The following is a 24,079-nucleotide window of genomic DNA, read 5'->3' as shown; positions in this document are numbered from 1 at the left end:
GAGACAAAAAAGCCCCAGCACAGAAACAGCCTGCTACTCTTGATAGCTAGACAATGAAACTGAGGTATGGATACAGGAAGCAGGAGGGTATTGACTGAGGGGACCACCCCCTGGGGGTGGGATATGCTAAAAGCTTTTAATATTGACATATTCTGTTGCCTAGCTACTCCTACGGAGCAAAGGTCAATAACCCCATAGTGACAAATATGGAGAGGTGACGACTGTCGGAGGACATAAGAGAAAAGTCTTTTACAAAAAGTTGTCATTGAAATGATCACGCATGCCATAGGTATATGTGTAATTACACCCCAAAATACATTCTGCTGCTTCTCCCGAGTACAGGGATACCACATGTGTGAGACTTTTTGGGAGCCTAGCTGTGTACGGGACCCCAAAAACCAATCACCACCTTCAGAATTTCAAAGGGCGTAAATTTCTCATTGCACTTTCTCACTGCCCATCATGGTTTCGGAGGCCCTGAAATGTCAAGATAGCACAAACCCCCCCCCCCCCCCAATGATCCCATTTTGGAAAGTAGACACCCCAAGCTATGTGCTGAGAGGCATGGTGAGTCCATGGAATATTTTATATTTTTCCATAAGTTCCGGGAAAAACAGAATTTTTGTAAAATCTTACCGTAAAATTCCTTTCTCTGAGTCCTCTGACAGTCGCCACCCACTCATACAGTCTTCACCAATGGGTATTGACCTCTTATCCACAGGAACAAGCTAAGCATAAGACTTGTTAAAAACAAAGCAATTTACAAAGACACACCTACAGGGGGCTGTCCCACTGGTCCAATACCCCTGGCTAGCCTCATTCCCAATTCAGTTTGGTAGTAAGCAGTAGATAGTCCATGAACCCCAAAAGAGAGGCAGGGGCGGCAACTGTCAGAGGACTCAGAGAAAGGAATTTTACGGTAAGATTTTACAAAAAATTCCGCTTTCTCTTACGTCCTCTGACAGTCGCCACCCACTTATACAGTCTTCACCAATGGGATGTCCCAAAGCAGTGTAGACATGAGGGGTGGGAAGCGCAACCGTCACAAAGGCAATGCAGCACCCAGGTCAGAGAAGGGAACCTTTTCTGAACAGAAAGGTAAACCCTCTGGGTAACAGAAAAGCTCAACTGGAGCAAACAACCCAGGAAAGCAAATAACCAAGGGGGAAACAAGCCCAACAGCCAGGGACCTGCAAAACTAGGGCCCCCTTAAGGCACTGCCACACACAGAACCTTGCGGCCAAAGGAAGCATCTGCAGATGCCAGAATATCAAGTTTGTAAAACTTGGAAAGGGTGTGCACCGACGACCAAGACGCAGCCTTTCACACCTGGACCACCGAAGCCTGTTTCTGGAAAGCCCAGGACGCACTCACCGCTCTGGTAGAGTGCGCCTTGACAAGGAAGGGCGGTACCCGTTCCCTAAACGAATAGGCCTGAATTGAATTTGGTGAATTGGGTCAGTGGACCAATATAACCGCAATTCACGCTTTTTTGTAATGCCCATGTTGAAGGATAGGCCCAGAAAGATCTTAAATTCAGAAACCGTTATAGGTTTCCAGCCGAATTCTCTGGCAAGGGGCAAATTTGGATTGACGGTAATAAATTGACTAGCATACAAATTATTTTGATCCACAATAGATCTGTAAAGATCTTCAGTGAAAAACCGCTAAAAAAAAAAAAAAAAAAAAAAGAATAAGGAGATTAAAACCAGCTGTTTCCACTTGAATTCCGGGTTGAGCAATGAATGGGGGGGGAAGTACGGGCGCTGTAACATCAGTGGATAACAGCTCTTCAGGGAGGGCACTATGGGCTCTATGGACCTGTCTTCGAATATGTGGTGGCTGCGGGCCACTACTCGTGCTAGCCACCGTACCAGCTTCAACTGCACTTATGGGACTCGCCATGTCACCAAGTCTTACTGCAGTGCTGGTATGTTTAAGTCCAGGGTGTACTGGGCCGCTCGTGCTTGAAAGATCACGAGAGGTGCGATACTCTGCTGCATACGAGAAAACTGAATTTTTGTAAAATCTTACCTGTAAAATTCCTTTCTCTGAGTCCTCCGACAGTCACCGCCTCTTCATATTCGTCACATATGGGGTATTAGACTTTGCTCCGAAGGAGTAGCTAGGCAACAGAATATGTTAACATTAAAGCTTTTAACATATCCCACCCTCAAGGGGTGGTCCCCTCAGTCAATACCCTCCTACTTCCTGCAACCATATCTCAGTTTCAGTGGAATAGCAGTAGAGTATACAACCAAACCCCAAAAGAGGGGTGGGGGCGGCGACTGTCGGAGGACTCAGAGAAAGGAATTTTACAAGTAAGATTTTACAAAAATTCCGTTTTCTCTTACGTCCTCCGACAGTCGCCGCCTCTTCATATTCGTCACATATGGGGACGTCCCAAAGCAGTGCAAACATGAGGATGGCAACGAAAGGCAACGCAGTCTCCGCATCAAAGAAAGGAACCTTACCAAAGGAAGGAAACCAGCTGGGCTACAGGAAAAACAAGTGCTCAACAGGAGCAACAACCCAGGAAAAGACAAATAACCAGGGGATAAAAAACTTATCCCAACAGCCAGAGGTCCCCAACAAGGGACCCTAGGGAATTGCCGCACTAAGAACCTTGCGGCCAAAGGAAGCATCCGCCGATGCCTGAACATCTACTTTGTAGAATTTTGTGAAAGTGTGCACGGTCGACCAGGTCGCCGCCTTACACACCTGGGCTACAGAAGCCCCATGACGACAGGCCCAAGACGTACTCCGAGATCTAGTAGAGTGCGCCTTCACAGGCACAGGGGGAACCTTCCCCTGCAAAGCATAGGCCTGTTCAATGGTCTGCCTGATCCATTTGGCGATGGTAGAGGCCGACGCCGCCATGCCCTTCCGAGGACCCTCCGGAAGAACAAACAAGGAGTCCGTCTTTCGAAAAGACTCAGCGATTTAAGGTAAACCCTTATCGCCCGAACAACATCCAAAGAATGTAATCTCACCTCCTTTGGATGTTTAGGCTTCGCGCACAGCGAAGGCAAGACAATATCCTCATTAAGATGGAGTTCCGAAACTCGCTTCGGAAGAAAAGAAGGATTAGGTCGCAAGACCACCTTATCCAAATGAACAACCAGATACGGAGACTTGCAGGACAAAGCCGCCAGCTCCGACACTCTGCGAGCCGAAGTGATCGCAACCAAAAAGGCGACCTTTTTGGACAACATAGACAACGAGATCTCCCTGATCTGTTCAAAAGGAGCACGTTGTAACACAGATAGAACGAGATTCAAGTCCCAAGGGGGCAGAGGATCCCTCCTAGGAGGAACCAGATGCCGCACTCCCTGAACAAAAGTGCCAACCAAGGAGTTGGAAGCCACAGGACGTTGAAACAGAACGGCCAGCGCAGACACCTGACCCTTTATCGTAGCCAGCGCCAAACGCTGATCGACACCCGTTTGAAGGAAGGACAGCACTCGGGAAACCGAGTACGTGCGGGGTGAAAACCCCCTGGACTCACGCCAGGCAAAATAGGCCTTCCAAGTACGGTAATAAACCTTCCCCGAGGAAGACTTCCTCGCGTTGATCAAGGTATGAACGACCTCTGGGGAGAGACCCTTCTCCTTCAGAACCTCGGTCTCAACAGCCAAGCCGTCAAAGCCAGCGACTGTAAAGCAGGATGGTATATCGGTCCTTGAGACAGGAGATCGCCTCGAAGAGGCAGACGCCACGGGGCGTCGACCGCCAGATTCACGAGGTCTGCGTACCAGGACCGGCGAGGCCAGTCCGGTGCCACAAGAATCACCGTGCTGCGTTCCGAGTGTAACCTGCGAAGGAACCTGGACAGCAACTGAATCTGTGGAAACGCGTACATCAGCCTGTACTGATGCCACGGGGCCACTAACGCGTCCGACGCGTCTGCCCGAGGGTCGCGCGTCCTTGCCACGAACCTTCTCACCTTGTTGTTGAGACGAGACGCGAACAGGTCCACATCTGGAAGACCCCACTTCGCGCACAACATCTGGAAGACAGCCGGGTGGAGAGACCATTCCCCCTGATCCAGGGTCTGGCGACTCAGATAGTCCGCCTGCCAGTTCTCCACCCCCGGAATGTCAACCGCCGTTATCGCCGGGACATGAGTCTCGGCCCAAGACAGAATGTCGGCCACTTCTCGAGCCGCTCGGGCACTCCTGGTGCCCCCTTGGTGGTTGATGTAGGCCACCGCCGTGGCATTGTCCGTCTGTACCCGAACCGTGCAGCCCTGCAGCCGGTCCGTCCAGCGATGAAGACAGAGATTTATCGCACGCAATTCCAGAATGTTGATCGGAAGGGAAGACTCCCCCCTCCGACCAAGTCCCCTGGGCGGACAGAACGCCCAGAACACCACCCCAGCCCGACAGGCTGGCATCCGTGGTGATTACCGTCCACGAGATAGGACGAAACGACTTGCCCCTGGACACCATCGGGGACTGGAGCCACCACAGAAGGTCTCTTCTGGTGCGATAACTCAATGAGATTTGAAGATCCAGAGATTGAGGTCGCCCGTCCCACATGGACAGGATCTCCGCTTGGAGACCCCGCGTGTGAAACTGGGCGAAGGGAATCGCCTCGAAGGCCGAGACCATCAATCCCAGACATCTCATGCACGTCCGCAGAGACGAGTGCGGAACGTCCCTGAGGGACCTGACTTCCTCCTGAAGAGTTCTGAGTTTGTCTTCCGGCAGGAAGACCTTCGCCTGCACCGAGTCCAGAATCATTCCCAGGTAGGGAAGACGAACCGACGGACTCAGTGTCGACTTTGGAAAATTTATCGTCCAACCAAACTCCTGCAGCGTTTGCATCGTGACAGACAGGTCCTTCTCCAGACCCTGGCTGGTCACAGAACGAACCAGAATGTCGTCCAGATACCCCAGGACAGAAATTCCCTGGGCCCTCAATAATGCCAGAACCGGTGCAAGCACCTTGGTGAAGACCCGCGGAGCCGAGGCGAGACCAAAAGGCAGCGCCACGAACTGGTAGTGATCCTCCGCAATGGCAAATCGAAGGTACCTCTGGTGACCCTCGAAAATGGGGATGTGAAGATACGCATCCTTCAAATCGATGGAGGCCATGAATTCCCCTGGAACCAGGGCAGCCACCACCGACCGCAGGGATTCCATGCGGAACTTGCGAACCCGCACAGAGCGGTTCAGAGCCTTCAAGTCCAGAATTGGACGAACCTTGCCCTCCTTTCTGGGCACGGTGAACAGATTGGAATAAAACCCCCGAAATCTGTCCCGATGAGGCACCGGAACCACCACTCCCTGAGCCCTCAGGTCCCGCACCGCCAGGTGCAGGTCCCGTAAACGCTCTGGAGACAGTTGAAGATTTGAGGGAAAAAATCTGCTCCCTGGCCGAGAGAGAAACTCGATCTTGTAACCAGATCGAACGATCTCCTGAACCCATCTGTCCCGCACGCGGGCCAACCACGGCTGAAGAAAACCGAGCAAGCGTCCCCCCACCCCAAAACTGGGTGAGGGCGCCCCTTCAGGCCGCACTGTTATGGGCTGCGGATCCGGATTGACCGGACTTCTGTTTTCCAGACCAGGGCTTCTTCTGAGAGCCTTGACCTTTGAACGGTTTGCCCTTGTAGTGCGACCGAAAGGCACGAATGGACCCCTGAGGGGGCCGAAAATTAGCATGCTTCTTCCCAGAAGCCCCCTTAGCCTTGGGGAAATGGGGCAAGAGAGTGCTCTTACCTCCGGTGATCCCCTTTATCAACACATCCAAGGACTCCCCAAAAAGGCGAGACCCATCATAAGGCAGATTGGCTAAGGTCTTACGTGAAGACTGGTCCACCGACCAACATTTCAACCAAACAAGGCGGCGAGACAACACCACCACGCTGTGCACACGTGCAGCCAACGGGACTAGGTCCAAGTCCGCATCACACAGATACATGACACCCTGGTGGACTTGATCCACCATATCCAGGGTCGCCGGCGAGGCCGAATCGGCCACTAGGACGCGCCTAAGCATCTGCGTCCAACTTGCGACCGCCTGGGCCGCCATGAGAGAGGCAAACAGAGCCTTAAGCATAGAACCCGTAACAGAATAAGTATGACTGGCAAGAGACTCCAATCTCCTATCAGTGGCATCACGGAACACAGGGGAATCCTCTGCAGGAATCGCAGTGGATTTGTTTAAAACCGCAATTGCGTGATCCACTGGGGGTGGCACACACCACCTTTCATCAGTGGAAGGCGAGAAAGGATAACGCAGCTTGAACCTACTTGGTACAGCAAAAGGTTTGCGCAGATTGCGCCATTGTTCCTTAACAGCGCGCTGAAAATCATCATTGCAGGGAAAAACCTGCGGCGTCCTGCGTTTTCTCTGCGTCCCATAAGCCGCCAAGGCAGCGGGGGGACACACTTCATCCTGCAAACGCAGCGTTTGTTTTATGGAAGCAATCAATTCATCCATGATTGCAAGCTCTTCAGGCGAGCCAGGGGGAGAATTATCAACCCCTTCAACTTCAGCCTCCACCTCGGACCCCACTAGATCCAGGGAGGAGCGGGACCCCGATAAGGAGGCCCCCGCCATAACAGCCCCATCACCTTCACCCTCAGAATCAGAGGAAAGAGAAACTCTGGGCCTTTTAGTAGATTGAGCAGCCACCAGCATCTGCACCTGAGCAGCAAGGCCAGCCACAATAGTGGCTAAATCCCCCCCTGGGGGGGAAACAGCGGTCCCCTGGCTTTCCACCAAGGCGGTAGGAAATTTGCCCTCCTGAGAATCCATTGCCCCTATTACAAATGCCGGATAATAAAGGGTTAACTGCCCCTTTAACAAGCGTGGCGAGCGCAGCCCACCGCACCACACACAAGCACAATGAGACCCCCACAGGGACAATGAAACTGACACAGGCAATGGATAAGAAGGATATAACCTGAGGAGACCCTCGCCGCTGCTGCTGCCTCGATCGGTGTTCCTGGAGAAGAGGAAGTGATGCGGCCAGGGCGCTCTATGAAAGCCTATGGGAGGCTACAAGAAAATGGCCGCCATGCATGTAGAACATGCGGCCGGAGCGAGTGTAGGCAAAATGGCGCCGTTTGGCGCCGAAACCGCCGCTCCACATACAGTAATGCACACATGTCATCCATGTATAAAAAAACATGTCAGATCGCCGCAGCGATCGCTGTACAGTGCCCAAACATGCCCAAAACATGCCCCACAGCACACAGCTTCTCACACTGACAAGGCTGACACACACAGTGTCACACAGCTCCCCCCCCCCCTGCAGCCCACAGCATGCAGCCGAGTGATAAGGAGACAAACAGTGTGAACAGAGGCAGGTTACACAGTCCCAGACTGACACCCCCCCAGACAGACAGGTCCCCACATAGATACACTTACCTCACAATGGCGTGGGGGACCCGCACAGGCGAACAAGCCGCTGCACATGAGGCAGGGAGAGTCGCATACAAGACGCACAGAATGGGGGTTAAGAAACCGCACAGCGTCCAGTGAGGTAGCCACCTCACCAATCATCCCTGCACCGAACAGGGATGGGTCGTTCACTGCGCCAGGAGCGTTACCTGGCTGAACGCTCGATGGCAGGCTGGGAAGCCACTGACCCACGACCTGCGACCAGGGGGATCAGCCCGAGACCCAGCCCGCATGATCCTCTTCATCCGAAGAACTAACGCTGACAAAAAGAACAGCTAAGTAAAGGTAGAGAGAAAACTCAAACAAAAAATCAAAAAAGAAGAAAGAGTCTGGGGCACAAAGCCCCAGCACAGAGAGAACCAGCCACTCCTGACAAGCTAGACATTAAAACTGAGATATGGTTGCAGGAAGTAGGAGGGTATTGACTGAGGGGACCACCCCTTGAGGGTGGGATATGTTAAAAGCTTTAATGTTAACATATTCTGTTGCCTAGCTACTCCTTCGGAGCAAAGTCTAATACCCCATATGTGACGAATATGAAGAGGCGGCGACTGTCGGAGGACGTAAGAGAAACATCCAGTTCTTGCCTTGTAGCCACTCCAGAATGGGGTCGGGTATGCCTGACCTTAGCAGGGACCCATCCATCGTCGGAGCTATCTGTCAGGGAGCCACTGTTCTCTAAAGGTTTGTATACTGACCCTGATTCTGCCAGTGAGGCTTTCCCATCGCTCTCAGCTGACAAGGTCAGTATACTGTAGGCCTCTGCACTACTGTACCACCGCTTGGTCATTTTAGTAACTACATTTAAAAAGGTACAGTAGTGTGACTAACAGGTAAAAAAGCACCTGGTTGTCAAGGACTATTTGGTTGCTACAAAAAAAAAAAAAAAAAAAAAAAAGTCAGGCCAGCGCAGAGGTTTTGTGTAATTTGTGTTTTTTGGAAGTGACAGTAATCTATTGATTACTGCACTTGCCTGGGTAGGGTGGGCTGGGCGGAGGGGCTAAACGCAGGTGCTGGCAGGAATCAGTACTGATTGTGCAAACACCGCGTTTTGGGAACACTAAACTATGGGGATGCTAGTATAGTTCTGATCAGATATTGATCTGTTCAAACAATGGAGTAAACTAGTAATGGAGGTGTGTGTGCGTGTATGTGTGTTAGTGTAATTGACTAACGCTAAATAACAGTGGTGTGGTGGGACCCTGACTCTAACTAGTGTCACCTGTGACACTAATACAGTGATCGGTAATCACTATTAGGTGAACACTGACAGGGCAGTGAAGGGGTTAACTGGGGGAGATCAAGGGGTTAAACCTTTTTAGGGGATGTATGGCGGGTGGCCTAAACCTATCGGGGCCTAGTGCAAGCGCAAACTGGGGTCACAAGTGACACTGATACAGTGATCAGTAAAAGATTTGTATACCACTGTATATAGTGTACACTGTGAGGGGTTTGGGGAGTGATCAGGGGTGATCAAGAGGTCAAAGTTTGCCTATGTGTGGTGGTCTTGGTGGAACTCACGTTTTAGATGTCTCTCCTTCTCCTGGAACCGAAAGGGCTCCAGGAGGGAAAATGACATCACTTCCCCTGCCTGTGTTTACATTACACAGGCAGTGGACATAATGCCATTGGGCAGGACCGATCACCAGATCCAGACCAAAAGTCATTTGTCTGCATCTGGTGACAGATTGGTTCTGAGCCCAATCACATCAGGATCGGCTCGCTGGGCACGCGGGAGCGCACCCTGGAGCCGTGAATGCGCGTGACGTAGGTCTTCCGTCGCCAGACCTAGCCGAGCCACTCTGCTGCAGTAGCAGCAACGTGAGCAGTCGGCAAGTGGTTAAACTCTGAGTCCAATAAACATAATATATCTTTTGTAAGCATACTGTCAGGAATCTCTCTATACTGTCTTTCTGGGAATCTTTCCCATACAGCCCTACTATAAATCATATTTTTAACTGCCAAGTGCATTACTTTAAATTTTTCAATAATAAACCTCTTTTTATGTAGCTGCACACACCTTTATTTTACGGAGGTCTTCTTGCAAAGTAGCCATTTTCTGTTGTGAATCGTCAAACACAGAGATTGAACTATTAATACCAACCTAAAACTATTTATACCAACCTCAATATCACTTCTGAACAAGTTAGGCTACATTCACACCTGAGCGTAGCGTTTCCGCGCGTTTTTTTACCGCAATTTTTACAGGCGTTTTTTGTGCAGGCATTTTTAGATTGAATAGAGAGCCTGTAATCTGCACAAAAAGAAGATCATGTACTTTTTTGAGCGTTTTTTGCTCACAGCGTCAAAACGCTCAGATGTGAACAGGGGCCATTGAAATGAATAGGATTTGTCTTGTTGGGCGTTTTGAGAGCTGATCCTAGAGCAGAAAAACTCCCCAAAAACGCCCCAAAACGCCTACATGTGAACGGAGCCTTAAACAAAACTGGTCTATTCCCCTTAAAAGCTTTGGCAGTGTCCAGGCACCTGAAGGTATGAGCCTATAACCCTGGGTCAATGAATACTCAGCTTGTGTCCTGTACTGTAAGATATGCACATTTATAGAAGGCACAGCTGCCATCACCTGATAAAAGAAGACATCCTTTCGGTCTGTGCCTTCAGTTGCAAATTCTTCCACAATCCCTTCCGGGCTGATGCCATGTTCTGCACACAGTTGTTTCCAGAACTCAAACCCAACTGTCAGGGGAAAAAAAACAAAGGCATTATAAACTTATCCATTATATTCATCTTAGAAGAATATCAAAAGCATGTTAGCTGTGGGAAACAAAATTAAATAAAAAAAATAATAAGTTTGCTTTACTTGCCAGATTTCATTTTTTAAGTTTAACTCCAGGGATAATACATTTCGAATTGTAACATTGAGCTAGCTTGGCCCATTCTAAGTATGCTTATGTGATACCGGATTGGCCTCTGTGGAATACTTTTCCATTTTTCTCAAGCTGGCCAAGTTCAAGTATGCAAAATATTTTCTTGCTATTATTTGAGCTCTACCTGGAAACAAGTAAAAGCATTTAGTGAGGTACTAGGTCACCAGCAGGTTCCCTTACTTTATCTTGTAGAATAAACAAACACATACCCATATGCAGGCCCTTTGGAGCAAGAGTTGGAGGGTTTAAGAGCATGGGCTCACCTGGAAACGCTGAACACTCCTAAACGCTGTGTTAAAGAGCACTCAGAAGTTTTTTTTTTGTTTTTTTTTTTTTTTAAATTCAAAAGATACTCTTCAGCATGTGACAGAAGGGTTTTGTTTTCTGGACAGGTTTTAGACTCGATTCACACTAGCGCGACTTGTCAGCCTGACAAGTCACGCTCCCTCGCGGTTCATTGACTGCTATAGGACCCGTTCTAATAGGAGCGACACAAGACGCTCCGACTTAGAAAAAGGGTCCTGTACTACTTCGGGGTGACCTCGGAGCGACTTGCATAGACTTCCATGCAAGTCGCTCTGAAGTCATGGTGTATGGGAATGCACAAGTCGCCCCCGAAGTAGTACAGAGTGGTATCGCCCCAGTGTGAACCGAGCCTTACAGAAGCCGGTTGTGAGAGCAGCTTGTGTTGGATCAGAACCTGTATACACAGGCTGAATGTTAAAAATTAGCTGCTACAGTAGAAACTAGGGCTGCGACTATTATTTTCTTAATCGATTAGTTGACCGATTACTGTCTCGATTATTCAGATAACAACCATAAAAAAAAGTGTAAAATGAAATGAGGTAATTGGCGCTGCCTAAAAAATGTATGAAAGGTTGAATAAAACCAATAAAACCAATGACTGGTGTGCAGAGAATTTCTCAGATATAAAATAGATATGAATGCAAAGTGCAAAACAGCAACTCAATATATAGAAAATTCTCCAGATATAAAATGGATATAAATATAAAGTGCAAACAGCAAATCAATATAATCACAAATCAATATATTATATATATATATATATATATATATATATATATATATATATATATATATATGCACATTTAATTTATACAGACATATATAGTGCAAATTAGTGCAGGGACAGTGCGCACACCCCCAAGAGTTATATGTATATTGGTGGTATATATATGTATGTATATAAAAAAAAAAAAAAAAGTGTGGTGTACAATTTGGGCAATACGTAGAGTTAAAAAAATAAAAAGGCAATTCATTCTATTTAGTGGTAAATATAAATGACCAACTATATGGTTGGGTGGCAGAATCTTTAATCCACTCTGAGAATAACAGGGAGAAGAGATACACTGTATATACTATTAGAATTTGAATCTGTTAGATATCAGAATCAAATCAAATTTTTGATTTAAAGAAAAAACAAAAATTAAAGCCGGTTTTAATGATTTTCAGACAGAACTGCAATATATTATGTATGATGGACTCCGTTGACAATTTTTCATTCAAAGAACGTTTGTTCGATTTTCTAATCGTTAGTGGGGTCAAATGGATGTTCCTTTTCGACCACAGTGATGGGAAAATTCAAAGGATCAGAATGGAAAACTTCTTGGTCAAAGGAATTTTCAGACAGTGTACCGTATGTGGTTTTTGTTCAGAAATTACATTCATTTTAAAACTGAATTTTAAAAGCAAGTGAAATTTTCAAGCGACATTCTTTCATTCAGCGAATGTACAAAGATTCTTTGTATGAATATTCTCGTCCAAAAATTGATACATGTATGACAAGCATAGACATATGCCGGTTTTTGGGAATTCGATATATCACGGTATTGCATACCCACGGTATTGTTATTGTGGTCATTTTTAGAGCCGGTTCACACTACCACGACCAGAAAGTCGCCCTGTGACTTGAAGAGACTTGGGAAGAGACAGGCGACTTTGTCTGTGGGGAATGCCTGGCTAATCTTTCTTCTTCCTGGAAAGTCTGATAACAAGTCGTGTCAATTAAGATAAGGAGGCGACTCCCATTGAAGTATATGGGACAGTCGGATCACAGGTCGCCTCAAAGTAGTACAGGACCCTTTTCTGAAGTTGGACCAACTTCAGTAGTGCCAATTAAGACGGCACTGATTGATTAACATTGCTTTTGTTATGTCAAGCGACCTGGGGCTACACAAGGTGCCTCACAAGTCGTGCTAGTGTGAATGTGCTCTTAAAATACCGTGTTTATCTGCTCCTGGGTCTGACTTGTGAATTGATACATTTCAGTGAGCTGGATGACTCATTCACTCACTCAGCAGTTCACTCACTCAATAGAAAACAGCTCTGGTAATATGATCCTAGAGTGAGAGACTCCTCCCTGTAACCAATTAGACGACTCCCACTCAGCACATACCCACATGCTTCCTTCCAGGGCTCAGAGAGACACAGTGCCTTCTACAAGCGTCTGCAAGTACTTTTACCATATACTGTCACTAGATAGATAGATAAACAGATAGATGGAGAGATAGATAGAAATACATACACGGGCATAGCGAGAGAGAGAGAGAGAGAGAGAGAGATAGATAGAAATACATACACGGGCATAGCGAGAGAGAGAGAGAGAGAGAGATAGATAGAAATACATACACGGGCATAGCGAGAGAGAGAGAGAGAGAGAGAGAGAGAGAGAGAGAGAGAGAGAGAGAGAGATAGAGATACATACACGGGCATAGCGAGAGAAAGAGAGAAAGAGAGAAAGAGAGAAAGAGAGAGAGAGAGAGAGAGAGAGAGATAGAAATACATACACGGGCATAGCGAGAGAGAGAGAGAGAGAGAGATAGAAATACATACACGGGCATAGCGAGAGAGAGAGAGAGAGAGAGAGAGATAGAGATACATACACGGGCATAGCGAGAGAGAGAGAGAGAGAGAGAGAGAGAGAGAGAGAGAGAGATAGAAATACATACACGGGCATAGCGAGAGAGAGAGAGAGAGAGAGAGAGAGAGAGAGAGAGAGAGAGAGACATACACGGGCATAGCGAGAGAGAGAGAGAGAGAGAGAGAGAGAGAGAGAGAGAGAGAGAGAGAGAAATACATACACGGGCATAGCGAGAGAGAGAGAGAGAGAGAGAGAGAGAGAGAGAGAGAGAGAGAGAGAGAGAGAGAGAGAAATACATACACGGGCATAGCGAGAGAGAGAGAGAGAGAGAGAGAGAGAGAGAGAGAGAGAGAGAGAGAGAGAGAGAGAGAGAGAGAGAGAGAGAGAGAGAGAGAGAGAGAGAGAGATACATACACGGGCATAGCGAGAGAGAGAGAGAGAGATAGATAGAGATACATACACGGGCATAGCGAGAGAGAGAGATAGAGATACATACACGGGCATAGCGAGAGAAAGAGAGAAAGAGAGAAACACCGGTACTCCTGCAGGTTTAACCACTTCTGGGCCGCAAGGATTTAGCCCCTAATGACCAGGCCATCGGATCAGAGCGCCAGGACCAGTCATCACCAGGTAGGCCAGACACTGCTTGATGGATTATTTTAGGCCTGGTTCACAGAGTCTGTACTGACTGACTATATAACAATGTGCAAAAGTGAACCAAAGTCCCTAAATTCAGCAATGAAATTGAAGTGAGGTAGAAATTTAAGTTTAATAATTGAATACCGTGATAATACCGTATACCGTGGCAAAACCCTAATCAATTGATCGCAGCATGGAAATCTGATATCGTCACATGCCTAGGACAAGCATAAGGCTTGGTTCACATCTATGCATCTGCTTTTGATCAGTTTCTGCAGTGCGTTTTGCATTCTTGCACACGCAATTTTGTTGCAATTTGCGTTTTGCATTTTTAATTTTTGGCCATTTTGCTGTTCGGCAGATGAAAAAAACGCAAATTGCAGCAAAAATGCACTGCATGCTTTTTTTGTAAAAAACAGAATATACTGCTCTTAATCAGATGAACAAAATGACATGACGCCCCTTGATGATGTCACGCTCTGACGAAACTGGTTGGGGACTGGCCTTGTTTGCCCTGTAATATCCTTGCAGCGTCCTCCTTCCGTTGCTGGGAGACTAGGATTACATCTGGCTACAGCTATCACACATTCTACTTGCAAGATCCCCTCAGGATATTTACCTTGATGCTTGGCTTATCTACCTTAAATGTGAGTGTTTTATTGGCTTTTTCCATTAAATATTACCTGTGTTAAGCTATACTGCACCATGAGGAGTTTTTTCTTCTTACATGTGCCGATGGTGATATTAATATGTCCATGAGAGGATTGGCTTTATACACTTAGAGGCATTTCCTGTGGAGGTGATATTTGGTCTGACCTAGTATGAAAGGAGATGACTTCCTGTCAATGTGTACTGAGATCCCTGTAATGGGGATCACACATTTCTGGTAAGAGGCCACTGTTACTGGTGTTTGGTGGAGGCTATCCATTCTGATCTTCTTACCCGCATCTTGGACCTCCTATTGGACTCCTTTCTTCTATGGACTCTCTATAATTATGCAATATCATCAGTAGTAACATTGATTGATTTTTATGATCACTGTATCAAGCGCTGCATACTTTGTTTTAATGCTTTTTTTGTAGCTTCTCCATTGAACCAAAAAAAGCACAATTTTGCTTTGAAAAAAGTCCTTGACACTTTCCAAATATGCAGAGGCTGAAAAAATGTAGATGTGAACATAACCCATGTTAAATTAGCATGTTTCTGCAAAAAGCACCAAAAAAATGCATAGGTGTGAACCAGACCTAAGATGTTTAGTAGCAGCAGCTGTCATAATGGGGTTAAAATAAAATTAATTCTTTACAAAAAGAGCAGATAATCGCAACTATAAGGGGTTCATTTATACAGTAAGACAGTGGAAGTAAGAATAAGGGCTGCAACTAACGATTATTTTAATCGATTAGTTGCCGATGATTTTTTCGATTAATCGGATAAAATCATAAAAAAACTCAATATGCCTTTTTTTTTCATTTATTTAAAATAATAATTAACAAACAGAGTGTTAGTACCGGTTCACACTTGTGCGGTTTGCAAGATCACATGTAATTCGGAGCGCACTGCTCCTAAATTACATGCGATCTCATGTGCGGATGCGAGTTCAGCCATACACTTTGCATGGCTGAATTTGCAGCGCAACCACAGCAAACTCGCACATGAGGCTTTTTTTGAGCCGCCTCAGAATCGGATCGCACAGTGGTTCACACTTGTGCGATCTGATTCTGTGCGAACTTGCAGATCGCACTGCAATATGCAATCGCAACTGGGGGTGTCGTTACCTTTTAATTGACACTCCCTGCGTATCGCATATGGCAGTGTGAACTGCCAGATGTGCGGATGCGATGTGGGAACACGCTGCATATTCGCAGCGTTCCCGCATCGCACAAATGTGAACCGGCACTAAGGCCATCGCATCCGCACATCTGGCAGTTCACACTGCCATATGCGATACGCAGGGGGTGCAAATTAAAAGTTAATGACACCCCCAGTTGCGATCGCATATTGCAGTGCGATCTGCAAGTTCGCACAGAATCAGATCGCACAAATGTGAACCACTTACCACTGTGCGATCCGATTCTGAGGCGGCTCAAAAAAAGCCTCATATATGGCTGAACTCGCATCCGCACATGAGATCGCATGTAATTTAGGAGCAGTGCGCTCCGAATTACATGCAGTCTCGCAAACCGCACAAGTGTGAACCGGCACTTATACCAAAACTTTTTTTTTTTTTATTAAACTGCTATATACTGTAAATAATATAATAAATGCTTATCTAGATAAAAGAGTTAATATTCCTTATAAGGTGCAATATTATAATAGAAAAATAAGTGAATAAAAACGTCAATGTCAGCCATAGATATAAAATAGGGAGCAAAGAAAGACCCCCTATATGTGTTATATGGATGTTTTTAATCACTTATTTTTCTATTATAATATTGCACTTTATAAGGAATATTAACTCTTATCTGGATAAGCTTTTATTCTGTTTTTTGGCGGGCTGCATTGCATGGAATGGACACAGTAACATTAAGCTCGGCACTCACGTTTTGCTGCTTCTCCCTCACCTCGATATGACTCACTCCCTCACTGACCCCGCAAGAAGGCAGAGAGGGAGGGAGGAGGGAGGGGGGAGGTCACGGAAGTGCAGAGCTATGAGACAGTGAGTGCACACTGCAGCTTCACACAGAGGAGACGGAGCTCGCTGACAGGCGGGGAATGTCAAGAATGCAGCACAACTAATCGATGGAGCAACTAATCGATAATGACAATCGTTGACAACGATTGTAATTATCGATTATTATCGATTTAGTTGATTAGTTGTTTCAGCCCTAGTAAGAATATATATTAGTTATATCCTCTCGCTCTCATATCACACACACACACACACACACACACACACACATATGTATATACATACATACATACATACATACATACATACATATTTTGCCAATAAGTAATGTTTTTTTCATAAATTTGGGCCAAAATTTATACTTCTACATATCTTTGGTAAAAATAACCCAAATAAGTGGTCATTATTTAGTCTGTGTGAAAGTTATAGAGTCTACAAGCTATGTTGCCAATCATTGAAAATTGATCACACCTGATGTACCGACGGCCTATCTAATTTCTTGAGGCCCTGAAATGTCAGGACAGTACAAATACCCCCCAAATGACCCCATTTTGGAAAGTAGACATTCCAGGATATTTAGTAAGAGGCATGGTGAGATTTTTGAAGTTGTAATTTTTTCCCACAATTCTTGAGAAAATGATTTTTTTTTTTTACACAAAATTGTTATAATAACAAGTTCTCACAAACAGTATATGCATACTTGCAATTACACCCCAAAATACATTCTGCTACTCCTCCTGAGTATGGGAATACCACATGTGTGAGACTTTTACAAAGCCTGGCCACATACAGAGGCCCAACATTCAAAGAGCACTGTCAGGTGTTCTAGGAGCAGAAATTGCCTAACGATCCATCACACTTTTGAAGGCCCTGGAGCACCAGGACAATGGAATTACCCACAAAATGACCCAATTTTGGAAAGCAAACACCCCAATGTATATTCTATGGGGCATAATGAGTCTTTCGAACATGTATTATTTTCCACAAGTTTTTGGAAAATGTGGAAAGAAAATGAAAACACATTTTTTTTTTTTTTTTTTTTTTACACAAAGTGGTCAATTTATAAGATATTTCTAACACATAGCATGTACATCGCAAAAATGACACCCCAAAACACCTTCTACTAGTCCTCCTGAGTATGGCGATACCACATATGTGAACATGCCCACAGCACTGCATCTCCTGTACTATGCCTGCAGCCCCGCATTCTCCTGTACCATGCCTGCAGCCCCGCATTCTCCTGTACCATGCCCGCAGCCCCGCATTCTCCTGTACCATGTCCGCAGCCCCGCATTCTCTTGCACCATGTCCGCAGCCCCGCATTCTCTTGCACCATGCCCACAGCCCCGCATTCTCCTGCACCATGCCCGCAGCCCCACATTCTCCTGCACCATGCCCGCAGCCCTGCAGGGCACTGTGATACTATAGACAGTAGAAAGCCTGCTGCATGTTAGGCCAAAAATCACCAGGGTATGTAAACTTTTGATCAAGGTCATTTGGGTCATTTCTGTTGTCATTATGATTTAAAAAAAAGAGTAAGGCCTCATGCACACTGGACGTTTTTGGAGCTGCTGTTAGTGTCAGACTTTTTTTTTTTTGCAGCTGCAGAACGCCCATCCATGTTATTCTATGGCTTCATGCAAACAGAGCTTTTAGGAGCTCCAAGTGGCATAGGTGTTTTACAGCTCCAAAAAAAACCCAGGAACTGTGCGTTCTGGAGCTGCAGCATCAAGCTGTAAAAACGTCTGCTTTAGGCTGAATAACGTTGCTTAACGTGCGTTAAGCCACGTTATATGTTTTTTTTCCTCCATTCAAAATCAATGGTTCCCTATGGGAGCCTATTGATTTGAATGGAAGTAGCACCACAAAAACGGTGTGGGGTCACCCCCCCCAAAATCCATACCAAACCCTTATCCGAGCATGCAGCCTGGCAGGCCAGGAAAGGGGAGGGGACGAGCGAGCGGCCCCACCCCCCTGGACCATACCAGGCCACACGCCCTCAACATGGGGGGTGTGGGTGCTTTGAGGCAGGGGGGGCTCTGCACCCCCCCACCTCAAAGCACCTTGGACCCATGTTGATGAGGACAAGGGCCTCATCCCCACAACCCTGGCCGGTAGGGCTGGGCGATAAATCGATTTATCGATTTTTTAGTTGGAAACGATTTTTTTTTTTAAACTCGAGTTTTTTTTCCTTGTGCAGCCACCGAACTCCCCAGTAACGGACCTGCGGGGCGGGCGGTGCGTCTGTACAGGCCGGGGCTGTGGCGCGCTGTAATAGATAAAGTCTCCCCGGCCTGGATGTGACGTCAGCTGCCGGGAGAGGAAGCGGGCGGTGCGTCTGTACAGGCCAGGGGCTGTGATAGGATAGGTGCCTAACCTATCACAGCCCCTGGCCTGTACAGACGCACCGCCCGCGTCCTCTCCCGGCAGCTGACGTCACATCCAGGCCGGGGAGACTTTACCTATCACAGCGCGCTTCCGGTGATGGGAGTCTCAAGTGCGCATGCGCACAAGACATTATCTTGGTTTGGTAAACTTATAACACATAGCGGGCAGTTGAATGAGAGGAGGCGGGGCTGAGGTTGGACGGAAGACACCGCCGCGTCATCTGCAGAGCTGAATAGAGGAGGCGGGACGGAGGTGCGGCCGTGTAATAAATGCAGGACTTTAGCGACTCCTTGTTTTATTATCTTTAGCAATTATCGTATTATTTATCCTTAGGATTTCATAACATTTAGTATTTATATAATACAAAATAAATACTAAATGTAATGAAATCCTAAGGATAAATAATACGATAAGTACTAAAGATAATAAAAACAGAAGGAGTCGCTTAAGCCCTGCATTTATTACACGGCCGCACCTCCATCCCGCCTCCTCCGCCAGCTCTGCATATGTGCCTCCGTCCCTAATGTCTCGATGACGCGGCGGTGTCCTCCGTCGCACCTCAGCCTTGCCTCCTCTCAATCAGCTGTCCGCTCTCTGTTATAATTTTTCCAAACCTCGAAAAATGTCTTCTGCGCATGCGCACGGACGACTCCTATCAGCTGTTTTGTGATGCTCTGTCACCGGAAGTGACGAGGTCCGATTTTTTCACGGGTCCGACAAAATTTTACAACACCGGCCTGTACAGACACACCGCCCGCCCCGCAGCTGACGTCACATCCAGGCCGGGGAGACTGTACCTATCACAGTGCGCCGCAGCCCCGGCCTGTACAGACGCACCGCCCACCCCGCAGCTGACGTCACATCCGGGCGCGGCGGTGGTCCGTTACTGGGGAGTTCGGTGGCTGCACAAGGCAGAAAAAAGTATTGTAGAAAAAACTTGAGTTTGAAAAAAAAAAAGTTTAAAAGTCAAACTAAAAAAGGTGGCCGGTTACTGTGGACTCGTTTTCTGGACTGTACCTATCACAGCACAGCCCCTGTACAGACGCACCGCCCGCACATACACACATACAGCGCTTCTTCTCCTCAGTCCTCCCTCCAGACTCTGCAGTCATTTTTTAAGTGCATTGGGAAAAAAAAAAAAAAAAAAATCGAAAATCGAATCGAATTTTTCTTTAAAAATCGAAGATTTTTTTTTTTTTTTTAGGCAAAATCGCCCAGCCCTACTGGCCGGTGGTTGTGGGGGGTCTGCGGGCAGGGGGCTCATCGGAATCTGGAAGCCCCCTTTAACAAGGGGGCCCCCCAGATCCCGGACCCCCTCCCTATGTGAATGGGTATGGGGTACACTGTACCCCTACCCATTCACCCCATAAAAAGGCAGTGTGTGTAAATGACAAAAGACATTTTGAAATGTTTATTAAAAATCTTCATCTGTTCTTCTCCGCTCCGGTCTTCTCCTCTCTTCTGGTCTTCTCCTCTCTTCTGCTCTTTTGCCTCCTCTGGTCTTCTTCCTCCGGTCCTCCTCCGATGCTGTCACCGGTGATTATGCCGGTCTCCGGTCTCTGCAGCTTATTATATAGTCATTAGGGGTGGGGCTTCCTGGTGATGTCACTGGGAGGCCACACCCCCTTATCCGGTTGACGACTGCCGCACGACTATATACTGTGGCGGTCAGCCCCGGCCAGGCAGAGTGACGTATCGATACGTCACTCGCCTGTCACTGACTTGCGAGCCTATTGCGGGCGGGCGCGCGCCCGCCGCGGCTCGTTCACAGACAAGTCAGTGCGTGTGACCGGCGGACTCGATGTCCGCCAGTCACACTACGATCGCTCCTGTGAAGGGAGAAAGACAGAGCGGATTGTGTAAACAAGCTGCCTGTCAGTTCTCCCTGTGTAAAAGTGAAGATCTGACCGTTCTACTATGTAGAACTGTTGATCTTTGCTTTTACACCAATAGCAATGTCCCTGCACAGTTAGAATCACGCCCCTAGGACACACTTAACCCCTCCCTGTCCAATAAAGTTAACCCCTTCCCTGCCAGTGTCATTTTTGCAGTAACAGTGCAAATGTATAGCACTGATTACTGCAGTAATGTCACTGGTACCCCCAAAAGTGTCAAAAATGTCAGTCAAGGGTCCAATCTGTCCGCCGCAATGTCGCAGTACCGAAAAAAAAAAAAAAAAAAAAATCGCAGATCGCCGCCATTACGCGTTAAAAAAAAAACCACCAAAAATCTTTCCCTTTGTTAGTAAACGCGATAACTTTTGCGCAAACCAATCAAAATACGCTTTTTGCGATTTTTTTTTACCAAACATAGGTAGCATAAAACAAATTGGCCGAAAAATGTTAAAAAATTTTGATTTTTACAATTTTTTTGGGGGAATTTCATATAAAAAATGTGAAAAATATTGTTATTTTTGCAAAATTTACGCTCTTTTTTTGTTTATAGCGTGTGATCAAAAAAAAAAAAAAAAAATCGCAAAAAAAAACCCTGGTCCTTTAGCAGCCAAATCCTCCGGGGCTTAAGGAGTTAAGTCACCTATGTTGTCGGTGACATAGGGGGCGGAGCCTCACCGAGAGGCCCCACCCCTAATGGCTATATAACAAGCTGCAGAGACCGGAGACCGGCATAATCACCGGTGACAGCGTCGGAGGAGGACCGGAGGAAGAAGAAGGAGGCAAAAGAGCAGAAGAGCAGAGGGGAGAAGACCAGAAGAGAGGAGAACAGATGAAGATTTTTAATAAAAACTTTTTAAAAACGTCTCTTGTCTTATTTACACACACAGCCTTTTATGGGGTGAATGGGTAGGGGTACAGTGTACCCCATACCCATTCACATAGGGAGGGGATCTGGGGGGCCCCCTTGTTAAAGGGGGCTTCCAGATTCCGATGAGCCCCCTGCCCGCAGACCCCTACAACCACCGGCCAGGGTTGTGGGGATGAGGCCCTTGTCCTCATCAACATGGGGGCAAGGTGCTTTGAGGTGGGCGGTGCAGAGCCCCCCCTGCCCCGCTCGCTCATCCCCTCCCCTTTCCTGGCCTGCCGGGCTGCATGCTCGGATAAGGGTCTGGTATGGATTTTGGGGGGGACCCCACGCCGTTTTTTTTCGGCATGGGGCTACCCTCAAATTCCATACCAGACCCGAATGGCCTGGTTTGGAACCTGGGGGGAAGCCCACGCCATTTTTCCCCATTTTGGCGTGGAGTTCCCCCTCAAGATTCTCACAGCTCAAGTCGCGCAGCAAGCGACTTCCATTCAAATCAATAGGCTCACATAGGGAACCATTGATTTTGAATGGAGGCAGAAAAAAAACGCTGCTAAAAGCTATGTGGCCAAACGTGCAATAACGCTAATGGAAAAAGCTACTGAAAGCATGTTTTCACAGCTGCTTTTTCCCGGCGTCAAGAAACAGCTTTGGAGCTCGTTTTTATGACGCCCTGTGTGCATGGAGCCTAAGTCCTGGTTCACATTTCTGCGATGCGGGAACACTGCAAATATACAGCGTGTTCCTGCATTGTATCCGCACCCCTGGCAGTTCACACTGCCATATGCGATACGCTGGGGGTGGCAATTAAAAGTTAATGACACCCACAGATCAGATGGCATATTGCAGTGCGATCTGAAAGTTTGCACAGAATCGGATCACACTAGTGTGAACCACCATGCGATGCGATTCTGCTGTGGACCAAAAAAAGGGTCCTATGCGAGTTAAGTGTGAATTCAGCCATACAAACTGTATGGCTGAATTTGCACCGCACAGAGATCACATGTAATTTTTGGAGCAGTGCGCTCCGAATTACATGTGATCTCTGGGATCGCAGAAATGTGAACCGGCACTAAACACAGTTGATTGATAATACATGGCTTCAGTCAAACACTAACCATGAGTGAAAGAAAAGTTTTTGTTTTATCATTCATATTCTCTAATAACAGCCAATAAAATCAAATACTGCCAGGGTATGTAAACTTATGAGCACAACTGTATGGGCTGCTTTACTGACAGGATCACTGGGTGAAAACCATAATATATATATATATATATATATATATATATATATATATATATATATATATATATATATATATATATATATATATATATATATATATATATTATATATATATATATATATATATATATATATATATATATATACATACATACACAGACACACACACACACACACACGTCAGGAGAGAGACAGGAGATGACGTCCGCTTTAGGAGGAAACGTGTCAGAAAGGAGCGCCGCATCGTCATCACTCATCGCCGCGGTCCGCGCTGCAGGCGGCCGTTGTCATCCTCTCTTCGGTCCAGTCCCGAGGTGTTATTAAAGACAATATATGTAGGTGCACCCTGTATTCTATTATTAATAAAACATAAAAGTGTGGCGCTAGAAATATTAATAATCACAAAAATGATAAATAGTGTCCAAATGAATGAAGACTAATAATCACAATAATGTGTATAAAAGAAAAAAAAAGTGTCCAAATAAATGGGTCCCAAAGAAACTGATGTGAAGTAAAATCATAAATCTGCATGCACAATATTCCAAGGGGGGATTCTTCCCGTGACACCAAGGGTATGTGAAGGAGGGGAACATCTCTGTGATGGGATATGATAAGCAGCTTACCAGATTTCCATGGCTGCTCAGCTTAATGAGTCAGCCTCTCCCAGCTATTAATCAAAACCACTGAAGATCTGAGGTTATGTGGATATTTATTCGATTCAAAATGGACCGCCTCTCAAGATGTGTGAAAGGATCAATATAGGATTGGCACTCCTCAGTATTTTTTTTTTTTTCTTTCAAATATTTTTATTGAATTTTCAAACATACAAGGAAAGAAATCAAAACAGTCAGGGTAAAATAAAGTAACTTGCAGGTATTTCACTTAAGTAACTTTTCAGATGAGCTTAAAACAGGATAGTCATATCAATTACCGTAACAACCATCAACAAAATAGCAGTTCGTGACCATGAACTATAATAATTGCGATCCCACTTATGTCTATATATCACATTATAGAACTAGTAGTGCAATCTGTCTGAACTATTCTATATATAGTATACATTTTGTGCCCTCACTTCCGTATATGCGTATCGTACCACTGAGTCCATGGATACCATTCTTGTACCTCTCTTTGATACCTGCCCACAGTGGATGCCATGAGCAGTTCAAAGGTTTTATGTGTTTGGACTGTAGCTATCACTTCTGATAGAACAGGTATGCACACCTCCTTCC

General features: G+C 46.3%; 1 protein-coding gene across 2 annotated transcripts in view; it reads right to left on the bottom strand.

Annotated features, from left to right (window-relative positions):
* The window catches only part of LOC309566226 (tubulin gamma-1 chain), a 515,319-nt gene that overhangs the window by 477,521 nt on the left and 13,719 nt on the right, over positions 1-24,079 (bottom strand). For both annotated transcript variants that reach the window (XM_082271329.1, XM_082271328.1), the window contains exon 2: positions 10,001-10,113. In XM_082271329.1, the coding sequence (XP_082127455.1) occupies positions 10,001-10,113 (113 nt within the window). The remainder of the gene's footprint in view (positions 1-10,000; positions 10,114-24,079) is intronic.

The sequence above is a fragment of the Pelophylax lessonae genome (genome assembly GCF_965119305.1).
Source record: "Pelophylax lessonae genome assembly, chromosome: 11".
Taxonomy (NCBI): Eukaryota; Metazoa; Chordata; class Amphibia; order Anura; family Ranidae; genus Pelophylax; species Pelophylax lessonae.
This window is presented reverse-complemented; position numbering and strand designations above follow the sequence as displayed.